The sequence below is a fragment of the Salvia hispanica genome, chromosome 6 (genome assembly GCF_029641045.1).
Source record: "Salvia hispanica isolate PSC_SH4W2 chromosome 6, Shi_PSC_v1, whole genome shotgun sequence".
Taxonomy (NCBI): domain Eukaryota; kingdom Viridiplantae; phylum Streptophyta; class Magnoliopsida; order Lamiales; family Lamiaceae; genus Salvia; species Salvia hispanica.
In genome coordinates, this window is record NC_142697.1 from 43,686,635 (window position 1) to 43,699,449 (window position 12,815).

Here is a 12,815-nt window from a genome sequence, read left to right on the forward strand (position 1 = left end):
TTCTTGGAAAGTTAAATCTATAAATTAATTTTTAATATAAAATGTTGTTCGATTATGCATATAATGTATAAATATCATTTATATTTATCACTACGGCACTACCCAATATATAATTTATGGACAAACCTCTCTACAAAAAGAAGAAAGTTCATAGACGCGTAGCGTTATTACAGGGTAAATGTGACCCTTGACTATGAAAATTCTTGGAAAATAAGTATTCGCATAATTGTGTTGACCAAACCTTCTTCAAACATTTGCTTTCATATGGAATTTGTACCTTATGTCGTATTTTGTCGTCCATTTACAAAAATTAAATCTTCATTATAGCCATTAGCTTCGTATTAATATACCTCATATCAAATTAATTACTCCATAATAGTGAGTTCGTCCGCAATCAATAATAACGTATTCTATGATACGTTCATAAAAAAAATTGTTCTTCCATTTTTAGTAAGTTTCATTTTTTAACATAGTACTCCGTGAACTTTATTTTCCATTAAGATAGTTCAATCATCTTAATATCTTATCTCTACCTTTTTTATACTATATTAATTTTATATTAAAATTTGTGATACTCACGACCAATAATATTAGTAATGGATTATCTACCTTAATTTCTATCACATGATCTATCATCGCTTCCTCCACTTAATAAATTGATTAGGGATTAATAATCATACCCCTAATCAACTCAAAGTATTCCGGGATTAATAAATTGAGGTAGGTAAACAGAGTCTTAACACTATTATATTCCGGGTCAAATTTTGCCCCATTTTCAACTACTATTTGAATGTAAATAGTCAGTCATATCCCCACCACTTGCACCGACCTAAATTTAAAACTTTATAAATTTGATGAATAGTGTTTTATATTTTTCTAACTCAACATGGCGACCTGGCCTAATTCTCTACAAAAAATTTCTCAGCCGACGGTTTTTCCATTGCTAATGCTCTAAACAATTTTACTTTTTAATAGTATAATTTTTACATCAATATATTCATAGCTTAAGGAACAAGAAACACAATATATGAGAAAAATATAATAAATTAATATTAAAATAAATAATAAGATATGAGAGATATGCTTGTAGATATATTTGTATCACAATGCGTGTTGTGTACGTGTTTCTAATTTTTATATATAAATTATAAATAATGGAAAAATCAAGAGAAAGAAGAAAGGTCATAGTTTGCTTTGTGTACGAAATTTCTTGGAAAATAAGTATTGTGTACGAAATTTCTTGGAAAATTATTATATGGCATTGTGTACGAAATTTCTTGGAAAATAAGTATTCGCATTATTGTGCTTCTGTCGAATTTGCTTTCATATAGAATTTGACAAAACCTCCTCCAACCATTTGCTTTATATAGAATTTTATCTCTAATTTTTTATACTATATTAATTTTATATTAAAATTTGTGATACTTCACGAACAATAATATTAGTAATGAATTATCGACCTTTCTATCACATGATCTATCATCGCTTCATCCACTTAATAAATTGATTAGGGATTAGACCCTAACCGGAGTCTTACACTATTATATTCCGGGTCAAATCAGGACACCCATTTTTCAACTATTTGAAATTTTGACATCTCCCCTCCACTTGCCTGACGTCAATTTAAAACAATTTTATTGATCACTCCAATATATATATATATATATATATATATATATATATATATGATGAACAGTATTTTTTAAAATATTTTTCTAACTCAACATGGCGACCTGGCCTAATTCTCTACAAAAAATTTCTCAGCCGACGGAATTGATTAATGGCGACGGAGATTTCAATGAGTCGGGTTTTGAGGACTTCATCCGAGGCGCTGCCGCCTCAATTCCGGTCATTGCCATCATCGGCCCGCAGTCCAGTGGTATGATTTCTGGCCTGATTATGATATTAGCTAGATTGATAGATTAAATAGCTGAGCTAGTATTTGGAGGCCAAGGGCATCAACCCCAGCGTAGGTGCGCATACATTAAAAGCTACTCCACTTATTTTGGTGCAGGAAAAAGTACTTTGTTGAATCATCTATTCCGTACAAACTTTACGGAAATGAATGCAGGAACTGGAAGGTTAGTTTGGTCGTCTACATCTTATTCTTAAATTGATACTAATAAATACAAATATTTATTTATTCATAGTAGTAGTATTTAAAAAAAGGTTTTTTTTGTAGGAGCAAGACAACGAATGGGATATGGATAGCAAAAGCTCCTGATATTGAGCCCTTAACTGTGGTGCTAGATTTGGAGGGTACAGATGGTAGAGAGAAGGGAGAGGTAACTACTCCTATTTAATTAATCATTAATCTTTCTAAACTCTATATCTTGATTAATTCACTAAATCAAGCTCTCCATTGATTATGATTATGATTATTTCAGGATGATACAGCATTTGAGAAGCAAAGCGCCTTGTTTGCTATAACAATTGCTCACACTGTCATCATAAACATGTATTTTCCTCGACCAGATTAATTAATTTAGCAAACAAATTCATACTCAATCAACTGTGGCGCGATAATATTGATATCTATAAATATATATAGCTGGTGCAATGAAGTCGGCCGCGAGCACGCTGCGAATAGGCCTCTTTTGAAGACCGTTTTTGAGGTACTAAAAATGTTTTTATATTTAGTACACTACTACTATGCGATAGTCGAAATGCAAGATTAATTACTTAGTTTGCTAATAATACTCCATAATGAATGATAGTAATTAATATTCTTGGTATATAGGCTATGCTATCATTATCCTTGTATAGTCTTGAGAAAACAACCATTCATTTTGTGGTACGCGACGGCAACAACAAGACTGGGGTATGTGATGTCTAATTGCAGGATTAAATTTAATTCATACTATATGTGTTTTTAGTTTTCTTTAATTATTATTTTATGCATTAATTTATTTATTTATGTAGACCCCCTCGGAATTATTAAAGCGTAATTTGAAGGAGGATATCGAGAAGGTAAATATATTAGTAGGATTTAGGACTTTGTAGATTCTAGTTTTTTTTTGTAGCAATGTAAAAAAATTCTTAGAAATTTTTCACATGGTACAGTTTCAATTTATGCAATTTGTGTTTAACATATAATTGTAATTGAAATGAATTTCTTTCATTTGTCTAATGACCTCTCCTTTTTTTCTTGGCCGTCACTGCAGATTTGGGAAGCGGTTCCCAAGCCCCAAGGCAAAGAGGGCACTCTACTCACTGAGATCTTCAATGTAACAAAAACTAAGAACCCACATATAATATAGTGCATAGTAAAAAGATAGTTGGATTTAACGCGCATAAATTATAAATATAAATCACTCATGCATACACACGTAACTTTAAGTAATAAGAGATGAAAGATTAAGTCCCTCTAATAGGATTTTAACCCAGTTGCGTTATTCGTTCATCTCTCATTCACAGAAGAAATTATGAATTTGTATACGTGTAGTTCGTGTTAGTTAGATATAAGAACTGTAGTAGTAGTACTAAATTTTTCTTTCTTGTTTGTTAATTTAAGGTGGAGGTTACCGTGTTGTCCAATTATGAGCATATGAGACATGAGTTTGACGAAGAGGTTTTATTACGACTAATTATATTTATTCCTTCAATTATTCACTAATATACACATCAATAATGAGTATTAAATGTATTCGATCGATCCATTGCAGGTGGTCCAACTCCAAAAGCAATTAATCTCCCATAATCTTGATCTCTCTACATCAAAAATTTCTCTCAGCAGTGCCAAGAAAACATGGGATATTATCAAACAAATTAAAGGCTTCAAAGCTCCACCTTACAGGGTTCGTCAAATAATTATTTAGGATTAGTTAATTTGAAGTACTATTAATTAATTCTGTACATGTCTTTTTCTAAATGGTATAATGCATAATACAACTGCTTTTTCAGCTCATGGTTGCCACAATGCGATGTGAAGAGATTGCCATGGACAAGTTGAGCCTCTTTCAGTCTGACCAGGTTTTACTTTAATTTGCTTCTTAATTAATTTATGCATCTCTTCTTGCGATTATATAAACTATTTAATTTGGTATACGTTTATATAATCGTAATATATGTAAAGATAGAAAAAAGTCAATTATGCCTTTTTAATGTATACAATATCAAAATGGATATTTTCATCACTTACTAATACCTTTAAATTTGTGCAGGAATGGTTAGAAATAGAAAAAAGTGCAAAAAGTAAACTTGTGATTGACTTCGGTGCGAAAACAAACTCTATCTTGGCTAAGTATCTCTCCGAGTAAGCTAAATTAATTAAATTTTTTTTATTCGAACTCTTTTCATTATATAATAAAAATAGCAATTCATGATGCAGTAATATTAATATTTTTCGCTTTTGATAGATACGATAAGGAAACTATGAATTTTGAAAGTAGTACTAAAGGAGGGTATGATCAACAAGTACACGAAGCCAGAAGCTCTAAACGCCAAGATCTGAAGTTAAAAGCATTACAGGTATGCTTTTCATCAGATAAGGACTATGTTTGGTACGCATAATATGAATTCTAAACACTCACTCTAATATTATTCTCTTTATTTAATCGTGGTAAATAAATTAGGTGGTCTATCCTGCTTACAACTATACATTAGATCATCTTCGATCCGAGACACTGCTAAGCTTCACGACTCAACTCAAAGCACGCATAGAAAATTGTTCTCTGTCTGCATTTGAGTCATATCAGACATGCTATGACTCTTGTGTGCTGCAGTTTAATCAGCAATGTTTAGGTGCACCTTTATTAAATTCCACATTATATTATTCTTTTTTAATATCAGTCATGCTTGCATTTAATATATACATTATTTAATTTTCAGAATATGCTACCATAGAGGAGGCAAATTGGAAGGAGGAAGCTTCAACTGTGCGCGAAAAACTTCTCAATGAAATAAGAGACCACACAGTGAATCAGCTATGGGTATTGATTGTTTAGTAGTGAAACAGATGTTGTGTGCAAATCAAAATATGTCCAAATTTAATGTAATTTATCTGTATAATAGTTAAACAGATATATCCGACGACGATAATGGTGATGATGATGTTTTGCAGGATGAAATCTCCATTGGTATTGATACAAAAGTGGTGAATGTTTTAAGAGATAAAGGTGTGACGGACAAATGGAAAAGTATTAATAGTTTCGTAAAGAGTGAGAATGAGAAAATCAAATTGGCGGCTGTTGGTATATTTGGAACGAAGAATGAACAAGTTGTAACTGATTTAAAGACACGCACTAGAGACAGAGTGGTGAAAATTTTCGAAGATGAAACTCTTAAAGTCGACGAACTCTTAATAGACAGGTTAATTAATATTTAATAGTATGCACAAACTATAGGGGTAATTAATATATCTATGTTTTAACCCAAATTACTTATAATTTCAGGTATGTTAGTGCTACAGCACCAAAGGATGACGGCACGATGCCGACTATGGAGGAGGCCTACAATGAGGTAATTTTATTTATAGCACGTACTCCTTCCGTCCACAAACAATAGATCTATTGTTGTTCGGTAAGAGAGAGGAGGAGAAAAAGTAGGTAAAGTAAGAGAGAGGAGGAGAAAAAGTGAGTAAAGTACGAGAGGGAAGAAAAAGTGGGAAAAGTATGAGAGATAAACTTTCCATTTTTAGAAAGTAATCTATTTTTTGTGGACGTCCTAAAATGGCAAAAGTGATCTACTTTTTGTGGACGGAGGAGATAGTATTACCAAATTTGGTAATAATATCATCATCTCTTTTGTAAATTCTCTTTAAGTTAATTTTTTGTGTTTGCTTTTTTTACTTTTGAGATTTTATTAGTATATATTTTGTGTATGTGCAGTGTATGGATACGTTGTCGACAATGGCTGTGATACGTTTAGATGATACATACGACGTCGTACATACAACGCTACGTTCTGAGCTGCCTATGGATGCAAATAGCGGCTGTGGGATTTCTCTTTCTTCACTAAAATGGAAAAATGTTAGTAATTTTACAAACCCTGACCTCCATCACTAATTTTTACTAGAATTAATTTGATATTCTATAATTCAATCCTTTTGTGATACTAATATAGGTCCCTCTTCGAATGACTTTGATCACCCCATCGAAATGCCAAGAAATATGGACCAAGTTTAAAAAATTTTTGGAGGGTCGTTTGCGAATGGTTGAGAAACTACAAGAGGTATTGCATTATTTCATAAATTGTTGGGATCGAATATTATTTCATATTCTTATGCAATGACGAATTATCAGGAGCTGAAATTCACAGGATCAAATATAATATGCAGTAGTAACTAGTAATGTTTTTTAATGAAGTAATAAATCTATTGGAATAAATTATCCTTTTTAAAATGAATAAAGTAAAAACTCATTTCAATGAATTCAAATGAAGCATGTATTGAATCATTTCAAAACCTACTGGAAGTAAATAAAAACATAATATAGTTTCAAAGTATTACGTACCGGAATATAGTAATAAACCTGCTAGAATGAAGTAAAATGAGTTTATAATGAAATAGTTTACACATCAACGAATCTCATAAAAAAAACTAGATCTAATTGCCTTAATTTGGACTCTAGTTCGGTCTTTAAAATTGGTTAGACAATGATCACAACTCTATATTGTATTATAGTGTATAAATTAATAATTACTTGATGATTTATTAATAACATGTTAAATTCTCTCAATTCTGTCCCAAATCGACTTGGTGATGATCCAATCTAATCTATATAAGTGTGGATAACCCTCCTCCTTATGAGGCCTTTGAAGGGGTGAGTGACTCATTTCTAATATAACACGCTTGAATTTATTATTTGCGTCGCATTTGGTTACTTGCTCAAAACTAATTCGTTTATTAAGGACTTGATTAAATACCACTACACTCGACGTGTGGCTATGAATATGCCTGATTTAATAGAGATTATAATGAATATGCCAAAATTCGATTAGAATATAACATTCGCTTTCTACAGCCTCGTCAGCAATCATGGAGGTTTTTTACTATGGAGTGGTGCTCTCTTCCTAAGTGGGTTATTGAAATTCGTAAATGGGCAATGATGGCATTGAGTGTTATTGGAGTTTCTCCGCTCAAACTTATTCTTACCTGGTACTCCACTTTTTTAAAGCAATTAAAATTAATTAGTAATTTAATATAGTTATTAAACCATATAGTATAGTTAGCCTTCTTGCATGGCATTACTTATGTGTTGTTATTGCAACAGGTTCCCGAGACTCGCCAACAACTTAGCTTTAGCATTCGGGATCTCAAGTGGGAAAGTTAAGATTAAACGAAATGGGAAATATACGTACTTCGACACAAATAAGGAATTTAAACAGGTACTACAGTATTTTTTCATTTATTAGTATATTATTTGATGCATCATCTAAACCATATGATTTCCTGATCCTCCTTTAAAATTTTGCTTCTACCTATTTATCTTTTAAGATGCAAAATCAGTGAATTTAAATGTACAATTTTAAAGAATTTCGGATGCCAAAGCATTCTTATCTCATTTCTATATCTTAATATGATTAACCATGTGGAGTATTATACACAATTTAATACTTATGTTAATTATGTCATCATTTTTTTGCAGGGTGATATCCTCACCAAATTTCCTATGCTGATGACATCTCTGCACCGCGATTTGGATGCTGCACACAAAATGCTTAACTTAGCCGCACCGGGGGCTTAAGTTTACAAATCATGAAACTTGTGTCTTCAATATAGGTTTGAGTCTTTTATTTGGAGTCTACTATTTCACTTAAGTGCTTAAATAAAGGTACTCTTTTCCCTACCCAATGGAGGTTTTAACGAGGCCCAGCCCATATGTTTTTATTTTCGCAATTTCCATGGGCTTAGGATGTTTCTATTCCTTTCAGGCTTTTTTTTTTATTTTGTTTTTTTGTTTTGTTTTTTATTCGATATTGTTAAAGTGTGTCTACCATTCTATACAATTTTTATATCCTATATGATAGAACACTTTGTTTTTCTCATCAAGGCCCTTTTTCTCAAGAGTTAAAGACTCTGCCTGGATACGGGCGTCGTTTGTTATACTATATAGTATTAAAAAATCATTAAAAAGCCCAAATTTGAATGATCTACGCAATATAAATTAAGAGCATCAATTCTGTCGGAACTAAGATCGCAAATTGAAGAATTATTACAAATTAATTGAATAATATACCTAAAAACTGAATAAAGCTATTATTCAACAAAGTATTCATCGTATCTTTAAAAAAAAAAAAATCAAGGCCACCCTATATTGTATTCTCTCCATCCTATTAAATATGAAACATTTGATTTTCGATGCATGATTTTAAGTTGTTTTGCGAGTTATCAAAGAGATATTAAAGTAAAAAAGAGAAAAAAGTAGAGATGATATATTTTATTTTTAATATAATAGTTTTAAAAATAAAATATTTTGTTTTTTATGGAACTGATGAATAATTGTTGCAATTGCATTTGTGATTTCCCGTGCTTGAGATCGCCGCCTACCATCAGCGGTACCCCAACAACCACCCCACCGGTACTACTAGTAGTACTAGTTTTCATGTTGATGCTAAACAAAATCAAACTTTTCGTTTCAAGCAATAAAATCTCCAATAAAATTGTCGGCATAATATGCAATTTGTGACTGCATATGATGTGAGATAAAAACAGCGTTCTCCGAATATATACATACTTGTAATTCTCGTTCACTACTGAGGGACATGATATTAGAAATGAGTCACTCACCCTTTAAAAGGCCTCATAAGGGAAGGATTATCCACACTTATATAGATTAGATTGGATCATCACCAAGTCGATGTGGGACAGAATTGAGAGAATTTAACATGCCTCCTCATGTGTGGGCCGGAAAGGAAATCGGTCTTCCATCACGTGGGTAGGCAATGCAAGAGATAAGAGAGAACCATCATCGATGTGGGCCGGAAAGGACATCGGTCTTCTACTCGTGAGGTAGATAAGAGATAAAGAGAAATCCATCATCGACTTGGGCCCGCTCTGGTACCATAGTAAAAAAAATATTAGAAATGAGCCACTCACTCCTTAAAAGGCCTCATAGGGGGAGGGTTATCCACACTTATATAGATTAGATTGAATCATCACCAAGTCGATGTGGGACAGAATTGAGAGAATTTAACACGCCCCCTCACGTGTGGGCCGGAAAGGAAATCGGTCTTCCATCACGTGGGTAGGCAATGCAAGAGATAAGAGAGAACCATCATCGATGTGGGCCGGAAAGGACATTGGTCTTCCACTCGTGAGGTAGATAAGAGATAAAGAGAAATCCATCATCGACTTGGGCCCTCTCTGGTACCATATTAGAAATATATTAGAAATGAGCCACTCACCCCTTAAAAGGCCTCATAAGGGGGAGGGTTATCCACACTTATATAGATTAGATTGGATCATCACCAAGTCGATGTGGGACAGAATTGAGAGAATTTAACACATGATTTGCTCCTCCACCATTCTCTCCTTAAATTAAGACTAAGGTCACACAGGTCACAGGTCACCCCAAGTCATGGTCGAGTTCACACAGAGACATTGGAGAACTTACAAGCGCAACCGAACTGTGAGCCACACAGAGGCCTAGCCTTTGGACCAAGGCTCAGATAAGTGCACATCTGAAATCCAAATTAGTATGATATTGTCTAATTTTGGCAAAGCCATCACGGTTTTACTCTTGGGTACTACCTATGTTTTTTTTTTTTTGGTAAGAGCATTATCAATGGTAGGTGACTCAACTTTATTTTACCTAAATAATACCCGCAAGTGTACGAGGTTATCGTAGCAAATAGCAAACAAGAGTATATCGTATCCCACAGAGACAATTAAATGTAAATCTAAGTACCACGAACAAATTTCAACTGCTATCCAGATGATCAAGAGTTTTGGGGTTTTTTTTTTCTAACACTACTAAAAGCATATAAAATCAAAGATTAAAAGAAAGCACATAAACAAGAGAGCAAAGAAGCAGGTTGTAGAAAGAGATGGAGAAATATGCAGAATTCAAGGATCAGATGCACAACTAGCCTAACCCAATTGAAATTAAATTACCATTTAAAGTTTCTAGAATTGTTTAATCAATCATAGATATGATTTAACCATTTCCCAAGGTGAGAAATCCGCAGATTAAGTGTAACAATTGAAGTCGCCTTATAATTTTTAGACCTAACTCCCAACAGAGCGATTAGATTAGCGATCTCACTCAGAATCTCAACTCTCCCGAGTTTTATTGAATAAATGTGTGAATTATTCATCTTTCAAGATTAATTATTTCACCTCCCGATTACTCTAAGAAACCCTAACACTACCGATTGGTGATCAAGCAATCGACAAGAAAAAACACAGGAATAAATCAAACAATCACAAGAGCTAGATTAAAACGAAGTCAATTGGATTAAAACTATGAATCAATGCATCTTCACCAAGAATTCTACATAAAAGGTGTTTAGCTACTCATGTTCATGGAAGAAAACAAGTCTAAACTAAGGAAAACAATGGAAATCATGATACAGAGTACAATTGACGGAGGAATTGAAGCTTGAATCTTCAATCTTCTTCCAAGAGTGCTTCAGAGAGAGAAAGTGTGTGTTTTGCGGCTGTAGAGAGTGTCTCTCGATAACCTAGATCTGTTCTCTTATCCTCTTCTTCCAAAAATCGCATTTTCCCCAAAAGAAAGTCGCCAGCGAGACGTACCCGGCCGGGTACAATTATTGTACATGAAATTCAACCGGCCGGATCTTCACTATTCGGTACTCCCTGGAGTCTTGCAAGCTTAAGTATTCCACCCGGCCGCGTACAATTATTGTACTAGAAATTCACCCGGCCGGGTATACTTCTTTGAACCTCTCTGACCTCTGGACGGCTTTCGAATGCCACCCGGACGGGGTGGCATTATTGCACAAAATATCACCAAGTCGGGTAGAGCCCTTTTTTGCCTATTTTTGCCTAGAACACTCAACAGAGACATGAACTCCAAAACATATAGTAATTGGCTAGAAATAACCACTTTGAGCACAAAAACTCAATAATTAAGCATGTCAACACACCAATCACGATACTGAAATACGAGTTTGTCAACTCCCCCAAACTTAGACTCTTGTTTGTCCTCAAACAAGAATACAAAATCATGAAGCACAAACTCATGCATAGGGGTGGGATTGATGTATTACTTCAGAAAATTTTTCAAAATAAGTTCGAAGGTAGGAAACATACAAAAATCAACCAAACATTAATTGAAGGTACTGTCTCGTATATCATCTGGTGTCAATGCTCTCACAAGGTTTAGGGAATGTGATTTTTCCCCCTTTTTCATTTTCCCGCTCACTCAAGTGTATAAGAGGTAATATAAACACTCAAATCAAGTAACCTGTAATGCTTACCATAGGCTTGCTCAACGTCAAACGTCTCTTCTGCTTGGATGTAAAAGTGAACCTAAGATCAGAAACGTCTTTATTCGGGTTGTAATGCAGGCTCTTTGGACGGTAAGGAACATTTAGGCTATAGTGACTGAAAAATATAATTAAAGCACACATGTTCACAACAACCATTCACCAAAATAACTCTCAAATAAACTCGACTTCATCAAGCTTCCTCCTAACTTCCAAGACCCACTTATTCAAAAACCCATCACACTTTTTATTTATTTACAATACTTTTCTTCTTTTTTTTTTCTTCTAGACTTCGTCTAGCTTATACCTCATTTTCTTTTTCTCTCTCTTTTTTTTAGATAACTACGCACCCCTTCCTTAACACTTACGACGAAATGTGCTTCTCATTTTTAAAGGCTTTCACTTTAGAGAGTGACTTACGATATTAATTTCCAACATCAAACACATTTTTGGTTGTGAGGGCTAACTAGGGATTTATGAGTGTACGAGGATAAGCAAAGATTGCCTAACTTCATCCTTTAAGTTCACAACCACTATAGACTCGACAGGACGAAGAGCAAGTTCTAGAAACAAAAGTAAGTACCCAATCAAATCACACATGAACAAAAATGGCTCAAATCTCACCTGGATTAGCATTGACCAAGCAATCAAGCACTTCACTCGCAATTAAATCATGAATTGATCACACAAGTCCCTAACCATTCTAGCCACAATTTTTAAGACAAAAACAATTATCATCATCAGCCATCAACCCAGTGCTTAGCATAAATTATCTTACAGTCATCCATATTCGAATTTGAGCCCCACAGGCGGGACTTACACCAAATGACACCAAATAAGCAAAATAAAAGAGAAGTGGATGGTTGAGATACCTCTATTCCGAAGGCGGCGGGAACCTCGTGTAGTATGCCTGGTAGAAAGCTTGACATTCTGCATCACTAACGTCGAGCCGAGTGTGCAGATGCTGAATTTGTTCTCCTAGTGATCCAACTAGTTCCAAAAGTTGTCTAACCAGGTGTCACACTGGGCTCTCTACGCCGTGGCATCCACGTTCTATTGTTGCACCTGGATCCAACGAGCCTTCTGTTGTTCTTGGCTCACCTGAAGTGCTTGTACTCCTGCAGCTATCTCCGCCAGGAGATTTGAGTGGTTATTAAGGCACAGCCAAGAGAAGGTGCACGTAGATTTGGCCCGGGAGTTTTTCTCGACGTTCCGACTAAAGAACACTTCTGACCTCGACGCGGACTCCATCACATTCAGGCTTTTTAACGAAGAACACGAGATGGGCATCAGGGAATGGTCCCTGCGGATGGGGTTGTTTACTCAGGCGGAGGATGACGAGGGCATATGGAACGAGAGGAACATGGGAACAAGTTACCCACTCCAAGGCAGGGACGTTTAAGTCAAGCTTCTCCAAGGCTTCT

The 12,815-nt window shown here is 34.5% G+C and overlaps 1 protein-coding gene across 1 annotated transcript; it reads left to right on the forward strand.

The window, feature by feature from the left end:
• Positions 1-1,688: 1,688 nt before the first annotated feature.
• LOC148923863 (protein ROOT HAIR DEFECTIVE 3 homolog 2-like) lies at positions 1,689-7,986 on the forward strand. Its single transcript, XM_089060249.1, has 22 exons — positions 1,689-1,879; positions 2,015-2,081; positions 2,183-2,285; positions 2,388-2,458; positions 2,552-2,615; positions 2,741-2,821; positions 2,923-2,970; positions 3,165-3,227; positions 3,515-3,571; positions 3,666-3,797; positions 3,904-3,972; positions 4,164-4,255; positions 4,359-4,470; positions 4,575-4,743; positions 4,831-4,931; positions 5,063-5,310; positions 5,394-5,460; positions 5,829-5,969; positions 6,064-6,171; positions 6,963-7,096; positions 7,212-7,326; positions 7,587-7,986. The coding sequence occupies exons 1-22, from the start codon at positions 1,726-1,728 to the stop codon at positions 7,683-7,685; spliced, it is 2,295 nt and encodes a 764-aa protein (XP_088916375.1). The 5' UTR covers positions 1,689-1,725; the 3' UTR covers positions 7,686-7,986.
• Positions 7,987-12,815: the final 4,829 nt, after the last annotated feature.

What these genes read in the sequence shown, in the direction of transcription:
- LOC148923863 (XM_089060249.1), top strand. Translation starts at nt 1,726, where the DNA reads ATGGCGACCTGGCCTAATTCTCTACAAAAAATTTCTCAGCCGACGGAA. An exon ending in TTTTGAAGACCGTTTTTGAG is followed by an intron (nt 2,616 to 2,740) that starts GTACTAAAAATG and finishes CTTGGTATATAG; the next exon opens with GCTATGCTATCATTATCCTT. An exon ending in GACATGAGTTTGACGAAGAG is followed by an intron (nt 3,572 to 3,665) that starts GTTTTATTACGA and finishes GATCCATTGCAG; the next exon opens with GTGGTCCAACTCCAAAAGCA.